The sequence below is a fragment of the Electrona antarctica genome (assembly GCF_951216825.1).
Source record: "Electrona antarctica genome assembly, contig: scaffold_118, whole genome shotgun sequence".
Lineage (NCBI taxonomy): Eukaryota > Metazoa > Chordata > Actinopteri > Myctophiformes > Myctophidae > Electrona > Electrona antarctica.
In genome coordinates, this window is record NW_027638083.1 from 206,140 (window position 1) to 231,277 (window position 25,138).

Genomic DNA, 25,138 nt, shown 5'->3' on the forward strand with positions numbered 1-25,138 from the left:
TGCAGATCTGCTATTTCTTCCAACAGCTAAAGCATAACATAATGCTCAAAACACCAAAAGGGGTTCCCGTCCAGAATGGGTTTTTTAAGCATGGAATTGGCTTGTTTTACTTTGATTTGATTTGATTTTTTAAGTGAACTTAATCTGCATCACATTCTTGGAACTCAATTCGCTCACATGGGGATTAACCACATGAACCCTAGCATCCACGATCTACAAGCTTCACAGTGTGTTGCATGGCAGCGCATCGCGAGCTGAGCTTGTATAGATGGGTAGATATAGATCGATCGATTGTATAGATCGATTGTATATAGACCTTTGAGGAAGAGATTTGGTGTAGAGGAAAATACAAGCAGACCTAGTGGAGAGTCCTGGGGGACCCCGGTCAACTAAATACTGTACGTAGATAGGGGGTAACACATTGACACCCGAGAAAAGATTCAACAAATGTCTTTTAAACCATGACCGTTTTCTGAAAAACCCACGTTTCTATATCAGTGGTTCAATCTCAAACTATGTCATGTCAAGGAGCCCCCCCCCCCCAGAAGCAAAGTTATGAGTTAAAAACGTTCGCTGTGAAAGCATATATATATATATATATATATATATATATATATATATATATATATATATATATATATATATATATATCTATATACAGACTTTTCACAATTTTTCAAAAATAGCAGATCTACAAGCTCATAGCGCTTGTAGATCTGCCATTTTTCAACAGCTACAGTTTCAAATAATGGTTAAAGTGGTTAAAAGCTATAAGGTGACACAGGTGCGTCCTCAGGTCTCAATGGGTACAAGTGGTTAAACCCCATGTATATATAGCTTAAGTGAACATGTTTTTTTGTTTGTTGCTGCTTTGCATCCAACGGCTGAATGCTATTTGCACATGCAAAAGGGACCATTTTTACATTTATAATTAAGCTATACTGTTTAGTATTTGTGTATTATAGGCTTGATATCTTGACCTTAGGTCACATTACTGTCTTGACAGCATGCCTTTGTGTTGGCTGAAATGCTCTCTCTCTCATTAGTAGTTCAAGTGTTCACAGTGGCAGGCAGTTGGCTTTCGCATTACACGGCTGGTGTTATATCTGACTGGTATTTTTATTTTTTGTGTTCTTTGCTCTAGTTGTTTTCTACAGAAAGGGCACCTTTATATTTTTGCTGTTTCAGATATCATTTTGCCATATTTTTGCAACTTGCATTGCGCAAGATAATTGCCATTTTTTAAAATGCCACGTTTCAGATTTGAGTCTTATATATCGGCAAGACCCCAGGCCATATGCACAAGCCACGATGGACCAATAAGGGCCTCCTTTGGTTCTTTGGTCATTTCCCCCCCCCCCCCCCCCCCATATTCTTTCCGCCATCAAGTAGTTACAAGTGAGACTGTTGAACATTGATTGTATAAACACTTCACAAGAAGTGCTTTACAGCTGTGAAGCCAAAATGTTGCCTTCCGACTCCCTAGAAAAAGCCAGCATCTAACAAAGAGAATTCGTTAGTCTTGTGTGAGAGAGTCAACTGTCACTAAAAATCACGAATGTTGTGAGATACGTCATATATTGTCTTGGAGAACCTTCTTCTTTTGAAATGTACACATTGCTTGTCTTCTTGCAAATGTTATGCTACTACCAACTGGATGACTAATTATAGCGGTTGCATCTATGGAGTTTATTGTCAAAGAAATAAATATACAAGAGCTTTTTTCACCCTCACCGAGATCTACATGTTCACTTCTTTTTCAGAAAATGTCTGAGAAAACCAAAACAAGGACACTGTTTTATGAGTTTAGAGTGCCTTTATTTCATTGTTCAGCCGTCATTATTGGCCCCTAGATAGAAAGGGGGGGGAAGAAAAATATATATTGTTACCATAATGTTTCATTTACAGTGAAATCATGAAGACTATTGCATTGTGATCTAGGTCTAGGATTTGACTGCACTGTATTCTGTATAATCAGTAAATTTTTCCAAATAAGATTGTATGTAAAATGTATGTACATTCATTCTGCTTTCAGTAGCATGCGACGTGTCAAACTAGGGGATTTATATCATTCTGAATCCATTCCAAGCATTAGCTTTGCACAAAAAACACCTAGCCACTTGCCCAAATGTGCTCAAATGTGCCGACCTCATCACATTTGTGATGACGGCTATGGACGTTTTTAGCCCAAGGAGTGTTTTTTGTGCATAACTAATGCTTGGAATGGATTCAGAATCATGAAAACCCCCTAGTTTGACACGTGATTTTGCCTTAACAGGTTGTTGATGGTGGCCATATGGATTTGGGGCTCTCATGAATTTTCTCTTTTTATAGCGCTTTTCCAAGTGCTCAAAGCGCTTTACAATGGTTCATTCATTCATACATTTGGAGGTGAAGCGGCGAACAGTCGACGCCAGCGTCCTCACTTCCCACATTCACACACCAATGGTGGCGAGCTCACACCGACCGACTCATTGGAGGCAATGTAGGGTTCAGTGTCTTGCCCAAGGACACTTCGACATGTGGACAGGAGGAGCCGGGATTCAAACCGCCGACCCTGCAGGGATCATTGGACGACCCGCTCTACCTCCTGAGCCACAGCCGCCCCTACATGGGGGCTCAATTTGTTTTTTAACCTTCATAGATGATAAATCCACTGAGAAATGAACCTTTGCTCTCTGCGGTCACAGAAGTATCAGATACGACCCCACTAATTGACCCTTTGTCAGACTTCTGATTGGTCCCTGACTGACTAAACAGCAGGCTCTTCTGCCTTGTTCCGCCCTGGTTCCGCCTAGTTTATGTTGAATTTGCTAAAACATCATTTTTGGAAAAAACTAAAAACAAACATGATATGCCCAATCACCGTGCTGCACCTGTGATGTTCCTTTTCACTGACACAAAGTTTAAATTAAGAATTGAATGCACAGAATATCAATACGAAGCAACTGAAAAATGATAGTGGATGGAGAGAGGATTTTTTGTCCAACCACGAAACGGCAACCAATGGGTGCGAAGAGGGGCAGAAGAACCACGGGCGGGACTTGACAAAGGGTGAATTGGTGTTGGGTTGAGCTCACTCACCACTGAACGCAGCCAACAGAACAGCGAGGATCGTCACCAGAGCACACCTCCGTAGAGCACCAGACGTAGATCTGAGAGAGCGCAACAAGACCACAGGTGAACACATGGCTGCAGGGTTGAGGATTTCCTCGACTAAAGGCTCATTCATAGTCTGGATTCATCAGTGGTGAGGTGACCACCGAACTACAACATGACGTCACTGAGCCACGGTGAAGAGCAAACCACCTCCCTTCTCTCCGCTTTTACTCACCACCACTCAACGTTGTTTCAGTTCCGGTGGTCACCTCACCACCGGAGCGGTGGTCACCTCACCACCGGAGCGGTGGTCACCTCACCACCGCTCAACGTTATTTCAGCTCCGGTGGTCACCTCACCACCGGAGCGGTGGTCACCTCACCACCGGAGCGGTGGTCACCTCACCACCGGAGCGGTGGTCACCTCACCACCGCTCAACGTTATTTCAGCTCCGGTGGTCACCTCACCACCGGAGCGGTGGTCACCTCACCACCGGAGCGGTGGTCACCTCACCACCGCAGCGGTGGTCACCTCACCACCGCTCAACGTTATTTCAGCTCCAGTGGTCACCTCACCACCGGAGCGGTGGTCACCTCACCACCGGAGCGGTGGTCACCTCACCACCGCAGCGGTGGTCACCTCACCACCGCTCAACGTTATTTCAGCTCCGGTGGTCACCTCACCACCGGAGCGGTGGTCACCTCACCACCGGAGCGGTGGTCACCTCACCACCGCAGCGGTGGTCACCTCACCACCGCTCAACGTTATTTCAGCTCCGGTGGTCACCTCACCACCGGAGCGGTGGTCACCTCACCACCGAAAATCCAGACTATGAATAGGCCTTAATACTAAGACGAAAAATGTTCATTGACTACCTTTTTTCACTGACGAAAACTAAATGACTAAATACTGACAGTTTTGTCAACAAATAAAAACTGGACTAAAATGTTATGAAAGGACACGTGCATGGACAAGAGATCCAGTATAAATAAAAAAACAAATGATTTTACACTTGGTTGCATGCTGAAAATAGCCGATCTACAAGCTCACAACACGTCGCAGCTATGAGCTTGTAGATCCGCCATTTTCAGCATGTGTAAAATCAGCCATTACGACGGCATCAAGGCCCGCCAGAATACATTTTAGTCGACTAAATAAACTGTAGTTTTAGTCGACTAAAGATATTTTGATGTTTAGTGGACTAAAACTAGATTAACACAACAACACACAAACATTCCAGGTGACTAAAATGTGACTAAAACTCATTCCAAACACTATGACTGAACTGAAATAGAAATTTGCTGCCAAAAACAGCACTGCATGTCTGCACTAGTTACCATGACGGAACTCAACGCCCTGCCACCACAATTCATGTTTTTTATGGTTCGAGTTCAAATGGGGAAAAAGACTCAACTTAAACCAGCCTTATCTTGTAAACCTGCATTATTATTATGTCACATAAAAACATGGAAAAGACAGGACTTATTTATTAACCCATTTAGGCCTAAGGCCAATTCTAAAATTGCTCTCAAAAATCCTGTTTTTGTAGTCATCAGGATGATATCGTTACGTCATGTTGTAGTATTGTTTTGTAGTCATCAGGATGATATCGTTACGTCATGTTGTAGTATTGTTTTGTAGTCATCAGGATGATATCGTTACGTCATGTTGTAGTATTGTTTTGTAGTCATCAGGATGATATCGTTACGTCATGTTGTAGTATTGTTTTGTAGTCATCAGGATGATATCGTTACGTCATGTTGTAGTATTGTTTTGTAGTCATCAGGATGATATCGTTACGTCATGTTGTAGTATTGTTTTGTAGTCATCAGGGTGATATCGTTACGTCATGTTGTAGTATTGTTTTGTAGTCATCAGGATGATATCGTTACGTCATGTTGTAGTATTGTTTTGTAGTCATCAGGATGATATCGTTACGTCATGTTGTAGTATTGTTTTGTAGTCATCAGGATGATATCGTTACGTCATGTTGTAGTATTGTTTTGTAGTCATCAGGATGATATCGTTACGTCATGTTGTAGTATTGTTTTGTAGTCATCAGGATGATATCGTTACGTCATGTTGTAGTATTGTTTTGTAGTCATCAGGATGATATCGTTAAGTCATGTTGTAGTATTGTTTTGTAGTCATCAGGGTGATATCGTTACGTCATGTTGTAGTATTGTTTTGTAGTCATCAGGATGATATCGTTACGTCATGTTGTAGTGTTGTTTTGTAGTCATCAGGATGATATCGTTACGTCATGTTGTAGTATTGTTTTGTAGTCATCAGGATGATATCGTTACATCATGTTGTAGTATTGTTTTGTAGTCATCAGGATGATATCGTTACGTCATGTTGTAGTATTGTTTTGTAGTCATCAGGATGATATCGTTACGTCATGTTGTAGTATTGTTTTGTAGTCATCAGGATGATATCGTTACGTCATGTTGTAGTATTGTTTTGTAGTCATCAGAATGATATCGTTACGTCATGTTGTAGTGTTGTTTTGTAGTCATCAGGATGATATCGTTACGTCATGTTGTAGTGTTGTTTTGTAGTCATCAGGATGATATTGTTACGTCATGTTGTAGTGTTGTTTTGTAGTCATCAGGATGATATCGTTATGTCATGTTGTAGTATTGTTTTGTAGTCATCAGGATGATATCGTTAAGTCATGTTGTAGTATTGTTTTGTAGTCATCAGGATGATATCGTTACGTCATGTTGTAGTATTGTTTTGTAGTCATCAGGATGATATCGTTACGTCATGTTGTAGTATTGTTTTGTAGTCATCAGGATGATATCGTTACGTCATGTTGTAGTATTGTTTTCTAGTCATCAGGATATCGTTACGTCATGTTGTAGTATTGTTTTGTAGTCCTCAGGATGATATCGTTATGTCATGTTGTAGTATTGTTTTGTAGTCATCAGGATGATATCGTTACGTCATGTTGTAGTATTGTTTTGTAGTCATCAGGATGATATCGTTACGTCATGTTGTAGTATTGTTTTGTAGTCATCAGGATGATATCGTTACGTCATGTTGTAGTATTGTTTTCTAGTCATCAGGATATCGTTACGTCATGTTGTAGTATTGTTTTGTAGTCCTCAGGATGATATCGTTATGTCATGTTGTAGTATTGTTTTGTAGTCATCAGGATGATATCGTTACGTCATGTTGTAGTATTGTTTTGTAGTCATCAGGATGATATCGTTACATCATGTTGTAGTATTGTTTTGTAGTCATCAGGATGATATCGTTACGTCATGTTGTAGTATTGTTTTGTAGTCATCAGGATGATATCGTTACATCATGTTGTAGTATTGTTTTGTAGTCATCAGGATGATATCGTTATGTCATGTTGTAGTATTGTTTTGTAGTCATCAGGATGATATCGTTATGTCATGTTGTAGTATTGTTTTGTAGTCATCAGGATGATATTGTTACGTCATGTTGTAGTATTGTTTTGTAGTCATCAGGATGATATCTTTATGTCATGTTGTAGTATTGTTTTGTAGTCATCAGGATGATATCGTTACGTCATGTTGTAGTATTGTTTTGTAGTCATCAGGATGATATCGTTACGTCATGATGTAGTATTGTTTTGTAGTCATCAGGATGATATCGTTACGTCATGTAGTATTGTTTTGTAGTCATCGGGATGATATCGTTACGTCATGTTGTAGTATTGTTTTGTAGTCATCAGGATGATATTGTTACGTCATGTTGTAGTATTGTTTTGTAGTCATCAGGATGATATCGTTACGTCATGTTGTAGTATTGTTTTGTAGTCATCAGGATGATATCGTTACGTCATGTTGTAGTATTGTTTTGTAGTCATCAGGATGATATCGTTACGTCATGTTGTAGTATTGTTTTGTAGTCATCAGGATGATATCGTTACGTCATGATGTAGTATTGTTTTGTAGTCATCAGGATGATATCGTTACGTCATGTAGTATTGTTTTGTAGTCATCGGGATGATATCGTTACGTCATGTTGTAGTATTGTTTTGTAGTCATCAGGATGATATTGTTACGTCATGTTGTAGTATTGTTTTGTAGTCATCAGGATGATATCGTTACGTCATGTTGTAGTATTGTTTTGTAGTCAGCAGGCAGGAACAATCAAACGGAACTTCCTTTTCCCTCAAACCGGAAGAATAACAATAAAAGCTCTCGTAGCCTGTAGCTTTTATTGAGAAAAATCGGTTTGAGGGAAAAGGAAGTTCCGGAAGATTGCCGACTACAAAACAATACTACAACATGACGTATCGACATCATTCGCTCCCGACCGGTTCATGAACCCGAAATGGAATGCTGCCCAGGCTAGTTATAGTTGCAAAAAAGGGGTTCCCGCCCATAATGGGACATATATATATATACCTCTGGATCCTCCCCCAGGTGAGAGTGCTTTGCAGTATCCAGGTAAGAGGGGCTTGGTGTGGGTAGCGATGGGAAATGGCCAACAGCCAGTCTGAAGGTGTGGTTGTTGAGGCGTGTTGCTACAGGGAGAAGAGTCTGGAAGGAGTCGTCATGGCGAGGGCAGCTGACAGAATCCAGGGTAAGAGGGCAAGGTTAAGATTCGAGCCACATTTTCACGATTAAAAAAATATATATATAGCAGATCTACAAGCTCATAGCACGGCACCGAGTGCCGCGCTATGAGCTTGTAGATCATGTATTTGTATTACATGATTTGTATGAGCTTGTATTTTTCAATAGATAGTTTAAAATAATCGTTAAAACACCAAAAGGGGTTCCCGCCCATGCAGAATGGGTTCAATTTCGACATCAGGCCTAAATGGATTAAAATGCTTAAAAACACCAAAAGGGGTTTCCATCCTGAATGGGTTAATAATAATGAAAAAAATGTGCTATTATCTACTAGCTATACAACACGTCCCTCAGCCTCAGTACCGGCTCCCCACAGGGCTGTGTACTGAGCCCGCTGCTCTACACCCTCTACACACACAAATGCACCCCCGCCCACCGCAGCAACACCATGGTGAAGTTTGCAGATGACACCACAGTAGTAGGGCTCATCTCCAAGGGGGATGAGTCCGCCTACAGGGATGAGGTGGTGCAGTTGACTGACTGGTGCAGAGTAAACAACCTGCTCTTGAACACATCCAGGAACTTGTCATCGACTACAGGAGAAAGAAAACGGACATTCCACCATTGATCATAAATGGGGACTGTGTGGAGAGGGTGTCCTCTTTCCGCTTTCTGGGAGTCCACATAGAGGAGGGCTTGACCTGGAATGTGATTGTGAACACCTCTGAGCTGCTGAAGAAGGCCCAGCAGAGACTTTACTTCCTGAGGGTGCTCAGGGGGAATAACATCACACAGAGACTGCTGGTGTCCTTTTATCGGTGTGCCATAGAGAGCATTCTAACATACTGTATATGCGTGTGGTACACCAGCTGTACAGTAGCTCAGAGGAAAAAGCTCCAGAGGGTCATTAACACGGCACAAACGATCGTTGGCTGCCCTCTTCCCACATTGGAGGACCTACACAGATCCCGCTGTCTCAAAAAAACACAGAACATTATAAAGGACAGTTCTCACCCCGGTCACTCACTGTTTGAACTGTTGCCGTCAGGTAGACGGTACAGAGTGAACTGTTGCCGTCAGGTAGACGGTACAGAGTGAACTGTTGCCGTCAGGTAGACGGTACAGAGTGAACTGTTGCCGTCAGGTAGACGGTACAGAGTGAACTGTTGCCGTCAGGTAGACGGTACAGAGTGAACTGTTGCCGTCAGGTAGACGGTACAGAGTGCTCAAGTCAGGGACCAGCAGACTCAGCAACAGTTTCTATACCACAGCGGTAGCCACACTAAATGCTGCTAAGAAATGATCTGTTACATATTACATGTTTTTTTTGTGCTGGTTCGTTAAGTACAATCAGGGTTTTGTGCAATAACAGCTGCAACTAAGGGTGTACTGTGCAATATATGTCGTGAAATAGGGATTTGTGCAATAACATGAAGTACGGTTATGTGTGTGTTTTGTTGTATTAGCTTTTATAGTTTTTTGTTATAGCCAGTTTATGATGCACTGATTGGTTGGCACTTTTAATTTCGTTGTACTTGTTGCAATGACAATAAAGATCTATCTATCTATCTATGACCTACCCGTCATATAGGAGCATCCAGTTGGGATATGGAGTGTAGATGTAAGCCAGGCAGTAATGAACCAGGAGTAGCAGGTGTGGCTGTGGGGGGTTCAGCAGCACCACCTCTATGTGGACGGGTCTACCTCGTACGTGGCTCAGTGGCAGATGGACGTCTGGATGGTAACCGCTGTAAGACTCGTCTAACAGGACACAAACGGGTGCAGTACATAGTTTAGACTAGTCATTAGTTAGACCAGTCATCAGTCCTACAACCTATCTCAAACCCTCACCATTTTGGTCTGAGGTTGACACTAATGGGCTTGATGGGTGGACTTAATCCCCTCAAAGGTAATCACACTTTAATCATTGACCTCAGAGGTAACTAGATTAAGCCAGACTAAAACTAAATATAAGATTGAGAAACTTTTAGTACTTCTAGTCTTAACACACCCCTCACCAACCTTAATCCGGTCGTCTTAACGCACCCCTCACCAACCTTAATCCGGTCGTTTTAACGCACCCCTCACCAACCTTAATCCGGTCGTCTTAACGCACCCCTCACCAACCTTAATCCGGTCGTCTTAACGCACCCCTCACCAACCTTAATCCGGTCGTCTTAACGCACCCCTCACCAACCTTAATCTGGTCGTTTTAACGCACCCCTCACCAACCTTAATCCGGTTGTCTTAACGCACCCCTCGCCAACCTTATGTCTTACCAATGAACAGTCTAAACTAAGTGTGCCTGAACGGATTTTGTGCGTTAAAAGATTATATCATAATTGTCAAATCTGTTCAGCAAGAAGAAAAAAACATTGTTACAACGACCGATTGATTTTAGCTATTTTTGACAGGGGGGCGGGGGCATTCGAACATGGGGCTAAATATGTATTTCTTTACCAAAAAGAATATGATTTGGTTTTTTTTATTATTTACTATAGTCCTACTATAGACCCCAAGAAGTTAGATCTGTCCACAAAAGATCACAGGATGCATTGAATGTGACAAACTGACATATTGAGCCTACAACACACAGTATGGCATCCTATAGTACCTCTACCTTCACATTCAGTAGATCCTGTGATCTTTTGTGGCCAGATGTAATTTCCTGGGGTCTAGTAGGACTATAGTAAAATTGCCATAACATTTTGTAAAAAAGGACGTATTTAGCCCCATGCTCGAATGCCCCTAACCTAAGTGTAGTCTCTGCTGCCCCATCTGGCTGAGTCAGGTTAGAATGCCCCCGCCACTAGCTAAAACCGCCACTAGCTAAAACCGCCACTAGCTAAAATCGCCACTAGCTAAAACCGCCACTAGCTAAAACCGCCACTAGCTAAAACCGCCACTAGCTAAAACCGCCACTAGCTAAAATCGCCACTAGCTAAAACCGCCACTAGCTAAAATCGCTAAAATGAAAGAAAGCAGCAAAAGAAACAAATCAACACTCATCTTTTACTTTGTCTAATAACCTAAAACATGAACCTTTGTTGAAAAATAAATAAAGTTGTCCTTTAAGACCCGAGGCCGATTAAAAAAATAAATCTCCTAAATCCTAAACGGTTTTCTGAAAAACCTATGTTTAAACTTTCTGTCAGTGGTTTTCTAAATGTTTCATGTCAAGGAGCCCCACAATTATATATATTTGCCCCCCCCCCCCCCCCCCCCCCCCCCCATCTCTTGTTCCATGGACCACATCCCAGAAGCAAAGATTTGAGTTAAAAAATGTTCGCTGTGAATATATATTGAAAGATTTGAGCCACATTTTCACGATTTTTCAAAAATACAAGCTTGTAGCTCTGCTATTTTTTATATTTTTCAACAGCTAAAGTTTAAAACAATGGTTAAAGTGATTGAATGCAAATCAACCACGCTCCATGAATCTGCTAGGGAAGTATAATTATAGTAGTAGAAGCGGCCTTCTACTACTATTACTTCCCCAGCAGAGACAGAACACACTTTTATTTCAAGGGGTAAAATATAAAAGTGTGTTGGTTCTCCAGCTGACGAGGCAGAAACCTGACCTGGAAGGAAGGGATGAATCAGAAGTTTTATCATTCAGGTCAAATTTCTATGGGATCATTGAAAAGTCAGACTGGGCAGATCTGCTATTTTCAGCAAGTGTACAATCAGCCATTACGACGGCATCAAGGCCCGCCAAAATACTTTTTAGTCGACTAAAATATTGATATTTATTCGACTAAACCTAGACTACCACCATAACATTCCAGGTGACTAAAACTAAAGTAAAACTATTCAAGAATCTGTTCTGTCAAAATCACTGTCCTGAGACACACAGATATTCATGCCATATCACAATAGTACATTATCCAAAATCACAGACAATATCCAGTCTAATATCATGATATGGATATAATATTGACACTAGGGATGTCTCGATCACGTTTTTTTTTGGCTCCCGATCCGATTCAGATCATTTGAAAATGACATGCTCGGCCCCCGATTTCCGATCAGGTGATCGGAAATCCACTTTCTCACCTGTAGCGAGTCTCAGCTGGACGGACATAGCAGCAGATGTAGTCCGGATGGGTGCTGGTGGTGATGTAGTCTGGATGGGTGGTGGTGGTGATGTAGTTTGGATGGGTGGTGGTGGTGGTGTAGTTTGGATGGGTGGTGGTGGTGGTGTAGTTTGGATGGGTGGTGGTGGTGGTGAAGGGCACATCACCTGGAACCTGACGTTACCTGGAGACCCCGGGGAGGACCTACACTCTACCATCAACCTATAGGCAAGTAGGCATGGACACAGAAATGGTAAATGGTGCATTTATAGTGCTTTTTATCGAAGTGCATTACATTCACCTATCCATTCACACACCGATGGCGGCGGAAACCATGCCAGGCACCACCAACCTGCACATCAGGAGCAGTTAGGGGTTCAGAGTTTTGCTCAAGGACTCTTCGACACTAACCGAGACCGGAATCGAACTGGGAACCTCACGGTTACCATCCTAACCCCCCCCCCCCCCCCCCAACTTTATTAGTAATATATTGCTGTACATAATGTATTGCACAACAGTGCATAACATCATCAAGGCAGAGGAAGAGATGAAGTATAACATAAAGCCATTATTGATTTGCATTCCTTCACCGGTCCTCTGCGGGGTGACTATAGGTTTGCACATCTATCCGTCTGAGATCTTGATTAATTTTTATTTTTCGTTTTAGGTTGCATGACTTCAATTGCACCCACACAACCTGAACCTTGAACATTCAGTGGATTTTCTGTGGTCTGGGGTTTTCTCGGTGTGTTCTGAAGCCTTTTGAGCTGCAATGAAAACAGGCAAAATCCCTCAACGGTGACATCTGCTGGCAAATTGTTATTGTTATGTCATTTATGGGATTTGTGGACTACTGAATGGAAAAAAAGTAATTGAGCAATTAGAGCTAAACTAAAAAAAAACTAAAAAAATTACAAAAACTTTAACCTTTAACTATGTAGTTTTACACTTGCACAAATTACCTACTTGCCGTATGACCCCAAGCTATGGTCATCAGATTTGAAATGTATTTGCAAAAAAATAAAAATAAGGCACAGGAAAACTACTTTCCCTCATACTGTACATGTCACACAGTACCTTACCTTACAGGGGACCCTTGGTGCACGGTGATGTGGTCTTCTTGTTGGAGATACACGATACCTCGGACTTCCAACAAATATACCACCGTCTGTCCGGCCACCTATACCAGAGACACACACAGACAGAGGCACACACAGACAGAGACACGCACACACAGAGACAGAGACACACAGACAGAGACACGCACACACAGACAGAGACACGCACACACAGACAGAGACACGCACAGACAGAGACACGCACACAGACAGAGGCACACACAGACAGAGACACGCACACACAGAGACAGAGACACACAGACAGAGGCACACACACACAGACAGAGACACACACACACAGACAGAGACACGCACACAGAGACAGAGACACACACAGAGACAGACAGAGACAGAGACACGCACACACAGAGACACGCACAGACAGAGACACGCACAGACAGAGACAGAGACACACACAGAGACACGCACACACAGAGACAGAGACACGCACACACAGAGACAGAGACACGCACAGACAGAGACAGGCACACAGAGAGACAGACACGCACACACAGAGAGACAGAGACAGAGACAGAGACAGAGACAGAGACAGAGACAGAGACAGAGACAGAGACAGAGACAGAGACAGAGACACACACACACACACACACACACACACACACACACACACACACACACACACACACACACACACACACACACACACACACACACACACACACACACACACACACACACACACACACACACACACACACACACACACACACACACACACACACACACACACACACACACACACACACACACACACACACACACACACACACACACACACACACACACACACACACACACAGGGCGGGGGAAAATTGCCAAGTGAACGAGACAGGATGATTGATTTCGTTCAATAACATTAACACTGCAATTGAGAGAGTCACACCACCATGGAGTACGCTATAATAATTCAGCACGAAAGCTGCAGTAATGTTATCGATTACCCATTCATCCATTGAGACGTATCAAACCTCATGTAATACAGCCCCGCACGAGGCAAGGTGACCCAGTACCATGAAGTCATCCCAGTAGATGATTGTAATGTCTATGTGCTCCATAGAATGTGTGGTACCTGGTCCATGTTAAACTAATGCATTACATACTATTCATTTGAGGCGTTCAGTCGACAAGCCATCAGTGGAGGAGAGTAACTAAGTACATTTCCTTTAAAAGGGGCATTCCACTCATTTTCAACATGTTACTATATCTTTAATATACCTTAGAGCTGTTGTGTGGAAATAATAAAAAAGTCCCTCCATTCTGTGTTTCCTTGAACTGGAGGTCTGAAAAAAATCATTAACATGGTGAAACACATCTTGATGATGATCAAGATGTGATTCACCATGTTAATGGCATGTTAATGGCGCAGCACTCGGTGCCGCGCTATGAGCTTGTAGAGCTGCTATTTTGTCAATAGCTAAAGTAACATAATGCTTAAAACACCAAAAGGGGTTCCCTTCCCGCCCAAAATGGGGTTATTAAGGAAATGTACGTAGTTCATTTCCAACGCTGGGTAAGAAGAGGGCCTTACGTGCGTGTGGATTCCACATCCTTCCAGGGGCACCGTGTAGAGCTCAGGGTCGGAGGTCAGCCTGTGAGGCGTGCAGGAGCCGTCATCATCATCAGGGAGCACCTGGCCGGACGTATGGTCATCAGGGAGCACCTGGCCGGACGTATGGTCATCAGGGAGCACCTGGCCAGACGTATGGTCAGGGCCTCGGGCTACTGTAAGGTCCGTCACAGAGTCAGGAACCACGAAGACCAAGTGCTGCCCCACCGTACAGTCTGTGGGGTCGGAAGAACAAGCACGCACGCGCACACACACATGCACGCACACACACACACACACACACACACACACACACACACACGCACGCACGCACGCACGTACGCACGACAATTGAGCCCACAAATACGAACTAGACTAAATGTCAGGAAGGGACTAGTGGACAAGAGATCCAGTATAAGTCATTTTACACTTGGTTGCATGCTGAAAATAGCAGATCTACAAGCTCACAACACGCCGCGCAAGTGTAAAACCAGTCATTAGTACGGCATCAAGGCCCGCCAAAATACCTTTTAGTCGACAAAAATCAACTGTACATTTTGTCGACTATAGACACTAAAGACATGACTAAAATGTGACAGGTGACTAAAACCAAATGAAAACTATTCAAGGGACTATGAGTATAAAACTAAAATAATCAAATAATTTGCTGTCAAAACCACCACTGGTTTAATTGGGAGTGACTCACCCTCCACAGCGTAAGAAGAGTTGCTGCAGTCGGGCCCGTGGCCACACGGTGGCGCAGTGGGAACAAACGCACTGGCCTTGAACACATCTGATGGAGAGAAAAAATAATGATAACATACCGGTAGGACCCAGAGTCCAGCCGACCAGATACGACTTATGGCACAACTCTTAACCCATTTAGGCTTGAGGTCGAAATTTAAAAAAAAAGTATTCTGAAAGAATATATATTCAAAGATTTGTGCCGCATTTTCACGATTTTTCAAAAGCTAAAGTATAACATAATGCTTAGTTAAAACACCAAAAGGGGTTCCCACCCAGAATGGGTTAAAGGAGCATTCAGTGATTTTGAAAAACCCCTGGTCCGCCCCAGTAACAAGATACAGTACAGTGGGAGGACACGCGGAGGAACTCCTTATATGGTCAGCAGCACACTCTATAGTAGGGAGGATTATCACAACAAAACAAAAAAAATAAGTGATATTTGAATTAAGTGAAATCACTGAATATACCTTTAAAAGTTTAAAGGAGAATTCCATGCTAGAAGGCTTTCTTACCTTTATTTGTAGTTGTTACGTCCCCTCCAAAGAGGTCCAGGTGTTATTTTGTGCAAAAGTTACATTTTTGGCTATTTCCCCTAATATAAGCCCTCAATGGGGGTTGGGTTTTTGTGCTAATTCGCTTATTTCCATCTAAATAAGTAGGGATCCATCGCTTGATTTTTGAGCGATGGAAATAAGCGAATTAGCACAACACCCCATTCAATTCAATGCAATTCAATTCATTGAGGGCTTATATTAGGGGAAATAGCCAATAATGCGGTTTTGCACAAAATAACACCTTTAAATTTAGAGAAGTTTGTTTTGACACCGTTTGTTTTACATCACATCACCCAATCATAGCAACATGAGTTAGACTTTAATATATTAGCACCCCTCACTTCACACGGGTGTGATTTGATATATAAAATCCCCACAAAAAATACCAAGTCTCCCATCAAGAAAATATATGAAGCCAGTCTGCCCCCTTGTGGTTGATTTGTCATACAGGCAACAACAAAACATTCAGCTTGAAGGGATTTGAAAATGTACATCTGTACAAATAGGCCTCTCTCCAAACTTAAGCAGTTTTAACACTTAATCATTTAAAGATTATAATTGTATATTATACTACAACAGTTCAATTCATTTTATACTATAACAAGTACACACAATGGAATTGTGAACACACACCTACACGCACGCACGCACGCACGCACGCACGCACGCACGCACGCACGCGTACCGTCAGCAATAACAAGGCGGAGGAAATAAGAATGCTCGTGAACAACAAAGATGTGCTACAAAGTAGTAATATAAACAAAAAGTAAGCAACATGCCTCTCGAGCTCACGTGAGCGTCTGACTTCTCCCCGGTTCCTTCGCCGTCACGATGCGGATGAAGCCGATCTGGCGGCGGTTGAAGGATATGATGGACAGAGGGGTTAATACGGAAAGGTTTGGACCGTGGCTGGTGCATGCTGGGAGATCCTTCCTCCTCCTGGACGCTCTGGTGCATGCTGGGAGATCCTTCCTCCTCCTGGACGCTCTGGTGCATGTAGGGAGATCCTTCCACCTCCTCCACGGTTTGGACAGGGGAACCCGTCGTGGCGTAGAACGCGGGATCAGAGGACACCTCAGAGGACACCTCAGGGAACACCTCAGAGGACACCTCAGGGGACACCTCAGGGGACACCTCAGAGGACAACTCCTCGGCTATCGCATCCTTGGCAGAATGACCGCCATCTGCAGCGGTGTGTGGTTCTTGGTCGTTTGGGGACACGGCTGGCTGGTAGTAGTAGTAGTAGGGGTGACGGTAGTAATAGTAGTAAGGGTGTTGTTGTTGTAGGGGAATGTTTGGATCGTCTGAAGTTGATTCCGCATTCGGAGTTTGGATTTGAGGTTCATTACCGTCCCCAGCAGCAGGTTCATTACCGTCACCGCGATCCCCAGCAGCAGGTTCATTACCGTCACCGCCATCCCCAGCAGCAGGTTCATTACTGCCACCGCGATCCCCAGCAGCAGGTTCATTACCGTCACCGTGATCCCCAGCAGCAGGTTCATTACTGCCACCGTGATCCCCAGCAGCAGGTTCATTACTGCCACCGTGATCCCCAGCAGCGGGCACCACCATGTCTTTGTTGGGGTAGTAGAAAGGCAACCGTGTTGGTTCTCCAGAACCCTGAGCTGGAGGGTCTGAAGGTTGAGGTGTGTGTAAACTCTCAGGTCCATGATGGTACACAGGATAATAATGATAATAGCTGGGGTGAAAGTAGTATGGGAAAGGATAATGGTCAGGGTTGGGTGACTGCCGGCGGTTGCCCTGAGGTGGTTTGGGAAGAGGGTCGTAACGGCGGTCACTGGGAGGGAGAGGAGGATGGCTTGCAGAAAGCACCGGCGTTGGGTTTCTCCCTTTATCGTCTCCCTCTTTCACCACGCTTTCCTCCACGGACAAAGTGAGAGCAGGCGTCGTGAGCTTCAGTTGAGGCTTGCCTGGTGTCGGTGTTGGTTCTACAGCTGAAGAGGCCTGAGAAAACTGAGCTGGAGACGCCTCAGTGGGAGGGTTGGGTAAACTCTCAGGTCTATGGTACATATGATAATGATAAGAATAGCTGGGGTGAAAGTAGTACGGGAAAGGATAAGGGTTCCTCTCTTTATCGTCTCCCTCTTTCTCCACGATTTCTTCCACGGACAAAAGCAGAGCAGGCGCGTGCTTCGGTCGAGGCGTGCCTGGATGTTCAGGCGTGGCTTCCTGTGAGAATGCTCCGTGAGAGGATTGATCCACACGTTCCGTCGACCATTCGCGCATTTCAGGGTCATCAGAGAGTCTATCTGGGTTTGGTTGGGGTGCAACATATGAAGGGAATTCATCGTAAGTCCGAGGCCGTGGCAAGATGGGAAGTGTGCGAACGTTCACAACGGGCTCCACAGTTGGAGGGTCAACGGGTGAGCTGGTGGCGGCGACAGTCACGTGATCGGCGTGGTGTGACCTCTCGAGCTCGGTCCGATAGAGATGTGGATCATGGTGGTAGACGTGCTGGTGAGGATAGGGCTGGGGAGGGGGAGAAGTCGCAGGAAAAAGATCAGTGCCCATAAGGGGAGTTGATCCAGATGGAGCTTCGGGTGGAAATGAACTGGCAGGTTGCTCACCTTCGGGATGCCTTTCATAATCGACAGCCTCGTTGCCGGGATTGGGGCCTTGACGAGGGCCTGGGGGAGGAGAGACGGGGATTTTCGGGTGATGGTAGTAGTGGTAGTACTGGTCAAAGGTGTAGCCTGAAGGCTGGAGTGAAGGAGGCTGAGCATCGTGACCCGGGAACTCCGCAGCAGGCGAGGGAGAATGTGAGCCGCCAAGGTGGTGGTGGTGACTTTCGAGGTGACTTAAATCAGGGGTTGCTTCGTCGTCTCTTGAGCCGTGTGCGCGTGGCGGTCCATTTGAATCTTCTGACCCGCCCGCCGGCGATACGGGAGAACTGGAGACGGCGAACTCCTCCTCGTTCCCCTCGCCAGGAACCATGTCGTAAGTCCGAGGCCGTGGCAAGATGGGAAGTGTGCGAGCGTTCACAATGGGTTCCACAGTTGGAGGATCAACGGTTGAGCTGGTGGCGGCGACAGTCATGTGATCGGCGTGGTGTGACCTCTCGAGCTCGGTCTGATAGAGATGTGGATCATGGTGGTAGACGTACTGGTGAGGATAGGGCTGGGGGGGGGGAGAAGTCGCAGGAAAAGGATCATTGCCCATAAGGAGAGTTGATCCAGATGGAGCTTCGGGTGGAAATGAACTGGCAGGTTGCTCACTTTCGGGGTGACTTAAATCAGGGGTTGCTTCGTCGTCTCTTGCGCCGTGTGCGTGTGGCGGTCCATTTGAATCTTCTGACCCACCTGTCGGCGATACGGGGGAACTGGAGACGGCGAACTCCACCTCGTACACCTCGCCAGGAACCACGTGGTATGGGTAGTAATGCTGGTGGAATGGCTGGGACTCCTCCGGCCCAGAACCGCTAGGTAGAGGAGACTGCGAGTGAACTGTGGGAGTTGGAGTGGACGGACGGATCCCATCATAATGGTCAGCACTGCTATACTTCTGCGGAGCAGTAGGATAATACATCTGCGGATAAGTAGGATAATAATACATCTGCGGGTCAGTCGGGTGGGGGTAGAAGAGTGGTGCTAGGTAGAAAGGTGGACCCCACGATATCGGACGCTGGGTTTCAAAGGCTGGCTCCGTGGGTCCTTTGGTTGGATAATGGTCAGTCTGGAAGAGTTGCTCAGGCGGAGAGATCGGACAGGCCAGTGTGACTGCCTTCTCTCCTATCTGAAGGTAAAGTGTATAGTTTCCATCCTAGAAAACAAACAAAGGGTTAGTTTAGTGAAATTATAATAATTCATTCATTTATTTATTTTTGGGGGGGCGCTAGCCCCCCTCCTATATATATTCAGCTATTAAGTGTAGATTTTCATCTCACACAAACATTAAATACAACTACAGTAATTTGTTAATAAATCATTTTCATTTATTAATATTCACTTTGAAAGAATATATATATTCAAAGATTTGCACCACATTTTTACGATTTTTCAAAAATAGCAGACCTACATTTTGGGCGGGGTTCCCGCCCAAAATGGGTTAAGTCATTATGTACGATGACAAGAGCGCCCCTCACTTCACACGGGTGTGAGATATATATATCTCGCTGTCACTCAAGTGACTACTGGCCAATCACAGCGCGTCTTTTCGAAGACATGCTGACTTCTATGGAAACCAAAATGACTGAAATCAGTCGTGGCGACTGAGAACTTTAAAAGAGCATTCAGTGATTTGGGTGATTTGCGGGGGGGGGGCACGCAACAGGCCAACAGCACGCACAACAAAGCCCGCCTCCGCTCGATCATGATTGGATGAATGATGGGCCAAAGCCTCTATAGCCAAAAACGAAACCTACGCTTTTTTTTACCCCCTTATATGGTCAGCACACTCTATAGTAGGGAGGATTATCACAAAAAAATAATAGTGATATTTGAATTAAGTGAAATCCCTGAAGATACCTTTAATCCATGCGATCAAATTAAAATCAAGTTGACCTCTGACCTTTACTGTGACTCCACATGCGATGAACGGAGCGTTCATCTGAAGCACTCCTGCGTGTTTGATCAGAGTGTAGCCACATTGCTGGGCCAAGGATACCAGCGGGGTCCACTCTCCTCTCACTGTACGGAATGAGGAGAAACATTTGATCAGAGTGTAGACACATTGCTGGGCCAACGATACCAGCGGGGTCCACTCTCCTCTCACTGTACGGAATGAGGAGAAACATTTGATCAGAGTGTAGCCACATTGCTGGGCCAATGATACCAGCGGCGTCCACTCTCCTCTCACTGTACGGAATGCAACCAAGCATGCAACCAAGTGTAAAATGACTTGGGGCCGATTCATACTCGTATTTTACCGCTGTAGTGCCGAAATGATTTCGGCTCATCAGAAATTTTCAGTAGCACTGAAGAGCCGACTTTAGGACGGTATCCCCCCCCCCCCCCCCCCCCCCCCGAACCTCAAATGACGTCACAGTGTAGGAGCCAAACCGACTTTTATTCGGCTCTAAAATAGGAGTATGAATCGCGCCTTATACTGGATCTCTTGTCCACTAGTCCCTTCCTAACATTTTATTTGTTGACAAAAGTGTCAATATATTTAGTATATTTTTCATCACAGCTTAGTTTTCATTTTAGTTTCCATTTAGTTTTCGTCGACGAAACTGGTTTCGTTTACCTTTCACCCTGAGCTGGTCGTCGGCCGCCTGGCCCTGCAGTGTGACTGTCATGTCACGGGGAGAGCAGCAGAGGGTGGAAGGCTCCAACGCTGGAGGAACATGGGACTGAGGAACAGGGCAGGCCATCCTCACTGCATGAGTCCCTCTCCACAGCAAGGGCAAAACATAGGCAGCATCCTGGGAAAGCAGGGACGTGCAGAGAGTGTTAAGAGGCGCAGGGGCTGAAATCCCGTAAGAGGGCACTTTTGGACAGACATAGCGAAAATAGCAGATCAGCTATTTTCTGGGGCACAACCCAGCACTCTTTAGCAAGTGGAGATGTGGTGTGTATACGACATGGATTTTGAAACAAATTTGTTCCAACGCAAAATGCTGCGTTCCAAGTTCAGGAGACTGAATTCCGCCTTCTGTCCCTATACGTTAAATATGTATACATATCTATATTTTCAGGTTCTAGTGCTCAGCATAGGCCAGGTTATTGCATGGGTTATTTGCCCCCACCCCAACTCTACTCTATACAGTAGAGGCCTGGGCCGTGGCTTAGTGGTAGAGGCCTGGGCCGTGGCTCAGCGGTAGAGGCCTGGGCCGTGGCTCAGCGGTAGAGGCCTGAGCCGTGGCTCAGCGGTCCAGGCTGCACCTTGGCTGGTAATCCAGTCTGGCAGTGTGCCGCGGGTGGCTCGACTCCCGACCCCTGTACATGGCTCCCCTCATACTGTACTCACTGTACCTTTAGTGAGATGTGGCAGGCATTATAAGGGGCCACTAGCACCAGGTCCTTCCATGTGGTGTTGACAGAGTAACCGCAATCGGAGGACAGCTGAGACAGGGGAAGAGCCGAGGAATTCCCTGAGACAGAAAAGGGGAGAACAATGCACCCTTTTAAAGATTCATTTTTGTACGATTTTAGACAGGTCAGGATAAAGAGACAGTAAACACTACCCGCAATTTGCAACACTAGATTTTTTTTGTAATGGGATGAATCTTGAGTTGTAATACCCTCCATTGACAGCTAGAACAGAAATAGAAGTTTCCGATCTGCTTGTATTAAACCTACGTTAAACTCACCAACATTGCAGCTGTAGGGCTAGCTCTTTCAATCTGCAAAGAGCTCCGGCGAGCCGCCCCATGTCCGAAACGGTTGAGAAATGACAGAGTTACCGTGTGGGGGTCCCTCTACTGTACCCTCTACTGTACTGTATCACTGTACTGTACTGGCACACCCAAAATCATCATATACAACCTGACCTGGCCTGGTGGAGACCTGTGCCCCGAGGGGCACTTTTTCTAGTTTTATCTAAAGTGGCCCTGCTATAGCCATCTTCATCAATCGTATAATTCCTTGCTAGAGAGAGAAACATATTTATAATTGGCTTCACCTCTGTCCAAACGTAGCTGAGCAGCTCGTCTCTTCCGGACAGTGAGGAACATGGCATCGTCTCCACACTCCACCACAGGCTCCAGCCTCTTCCAACTCACCGCTGGACTGCCAACCAACTGGCCTCTGATCTTCATGGGGCCTCCCGTGGGCTGTGCTGCCAACAACAATAATGCATGATGTGATGAACATCAGAATGTATCTGTTGTAGATATATTTTCAGGACTCCGGAGTCAATAAAAAGCAAGGCTTTTGCACACCTACAGGCGACAGGTGCGTAGGAGAGGGTACGGTGCCCAACAATGAAAAAGGAACAAACAACCGCACACTGTCTTCAAATGCAGTGACCAACTTTTAATAGGGAAACAGCAACGTTTCGGGCTATGCGGCCTTCATCAGGCTATCTTTATGAGGACTCAGGAGTAACATTCAAATGACTAGCCCATATCTTGTCTTGGATGTCATAAAAGGTATACCAGAACATTTTCTTTTTTACATCACATCTAGCAGTGTTGACGCCTTCAAGAAGAGGCTGAACAAACAACTCCTCAGTATGTGACTGTAATCCCACAAAGCTCAAGGACTGTCATTCAGTTTACACATAGGCCTACTGTACGCCTGACTGAGTAGCTGCAGATCATTGATAAGGCTCTTTGAGTGTGAGTTGCACCACTCAGTTCACATGGGTGTGATTTTTTTACAAAATGTTATAGCGATTTATTTTTGTATTATTTACTGTAGTCCTCCCCAAGAAACTATATGTGGCCACAAAAGATACGAGATTTACTGAATGTATCAAACTGATATATTGAGCCTATGCCACCCACTGTGGCTTCCCCCCAGTAGGCTACCTTATAGCCCGTCTCCGGACCCCCCGGGTTGAGCTCCTTTGGACCTACCACGTAGGGTCCGGTCTCACCGGATTCAAGCGACATGGGATGCAATCTGATTTACCCTGACTTACCCCTCTGCTGCGGTGTGGGTGTCACGCTGACATATTCAAAAAGAAGCATATGAACGCTATAGGAGACAACGAACCTTCTGACCCCCCCCGCGAACGGCTCAGAAGCCGTTAAGTATTTTTAATGTTTGTACGACCGTTTTGGCAGCTCTGAAATTCTCTCTTCGGTCCCTCCTTGTTGACATCTCGGTTGGCTAGCTGCGCCTACGAGGCGCGTAGGGAGGCGCAGCTAGCCAACCGAGAGGCTGGAGGCGGTACAATGGGATGTCAACAAGAGAGAATTTCAGAGCTGCCAAAACGGTCGTACAAACATTAAAAATACTTAACGGCTTCTGAGCCGTTCGCGGGGGGGGGGGGGGGGTCAGAAGGTTCGTTGTCTCCTATAGCGTTCATATGCTTCTTTTTGAATATGTCAGCGTGACACCCACACCGCAGCAGAGGGGTAAGTCAGGGTAAATCAGATTGCATCCCATGTCGCTTGAAGCCGGTGATACCGGACCCTACGCGGTAGGTCCAAAGGAGCTCAACCCGGGGGGTCCGGAAACGGGCTAGCTACCTTAGTACCTTCATATTCAGTAGATCCTGTGATCTTTTGTGGCCAGATGTAATTTCTTGGGGTCTAGTAGGACTATAGTAAATAATTAAAAAAATAAATCGCCATAATATTTTGTAAAAAGAAAAACGTATTTAGCCCCATATGTTGGAATGCCCCTGTCAAAAATCGCTAAAACGAAAGAAAGCAGTAAATGAAAAAAGAAAATAACACTCATAATTACTTTCTCTAATAACAACCTAAAACATGAACCTTGGTTGAAGAGAGAGAGAGAGAGAGAGAGAGAGAGAGAGAGGTTTACCTGAATCTAAAGAGTCTGCTTGGTATCCATCATTAGGGACGGTGGTATCAAGGTGCCAATCATCCATGTAGAACCTGCCGTTCATGTAAGCCTTAACGTGTCCTCGGGTACACCTCCGTCCTCCAGAAACGGTGTCGGTGAAGTGCACCATCCTCCTGCGCTGTTCGAATCTCGGTGCGTTTGATGATGATCCAACAACAACAACAGGCCTCCTCCCTGCAGTCCCAACGACATGTTTAGAGTGCGACATTTTCGGATCTAAATGTTGGCTCTGGAAGGAAGGTCTGGGCCTGGATTGGTAATAATGGTGTGTTCTGGGTCCACTGGGTCTCCCACCACCACCACCGCGGAGCCTCGGGTGAACTGTCCCGGGGGCTTGATGGTGATAATCGAGGGGGTTTCCCCTCAAAGTTTCCCGAGCCTTTCTTTCATGTTGGAAGGAGTTATGTTGTATTGTTGTAGATTCACCTCCAGGATCATGGTTTGTTGTTTGTATGGGTTCACAATGAAGGCCCTGCAGTGATATTAAAGTGATTGTTGTGATGATGGTGTAGATTACTATGAGAATGGCACCGTAGAAACCGTGTGCCTTTGCTTTCAAATGCATTGTCTCTAATATAAGAGTTATTCTCTCTGTGCACCGAAAGACTGTTGATGAGACGTCAATTTATCAGAGAGAACAGGAGCACACCTGGTTCACGCCCACAAATCACACTTCAATTGGCCAATTACTCTCAAAAGTATAATTTGGGGGTAGGTTGGTTGCAACAAAAAGTAAGTAGTAAAAGCCATAATGACAGCTATCAATAACCTATTTATTAATAATATCCTTAGGCCGAGATTTTATTTATTTGTTGTAAGAAAAATATGAAGTCGGCCTAGCAGTAGATACAGTGGTTCCCAAAGTGGGGTCCGGGGACCCCCAAGGGTCCTTGAGGGAGTTCCAGGGGGTCCCCCAGCTAAATGATAGTTTGGAACCAGATGGACCCTTGTGGGTCTGTAACTCAGAGAGTGTACAAAAT

General features: G+C 45.0%; 1 protein-coding gene across 4 annotated transcripts; it reads right to left on the reverse strand.

The window, feature by feature from the left end:
* Window positions 1-1,796: 1,796 nt before the first annotated feature.
* Window positions 1,797-24,780, reverse strand: LOC306918402 (uncharacterized protein). Of its 4 annotated transcripts, XM_079531305.1 has the most exons (16): window positions 24,117-24,780; window positions 22,303-22,458; window positions 21,654-21,772; window positions 20,926-21,103; window positions 20,248-20,366; window positions 16,855-19,500; window positions 16,735-16,806; window positions 16,500-16,695; window positions 15,126-15,212; window positions 14,402-14,655; window positions 12,817-12,914; window positions 11,715-11,956; window positions 9,239-9,419; window positions 7,488-7,650; window positions 3,085-3,155; window positions 1,797-1,849 (listed from the first exon to the last, which is right to left on the reverse strand). In XM_079531305.1, exons 1-16 carry the CDS (start codon window positions 24,721-24,723, stop codon window positions 1,840-1,842), a joined length of 5,199 nt encoding a protein of 1,732 aa, XP_079387431.1. In that variant the 5' UTR covers window positions 24,724-24,780; the 3' UTR covers window positions 1,797-1,839. The 4 variants fall into 4 exon arrangements, with proteins under 4 accessions (XP_079387431.1, XP_079387430.1, XP_079387429.1 ...); XM_079531304.1 differs by having other exon boundaries at window positions 16,500-16,806; XM_079531303.1 differs by having other exon boundaries at window positions 16,735-19,500.
* Window positions 24,781-25,138: the final 358 nt, after the last annotated feature.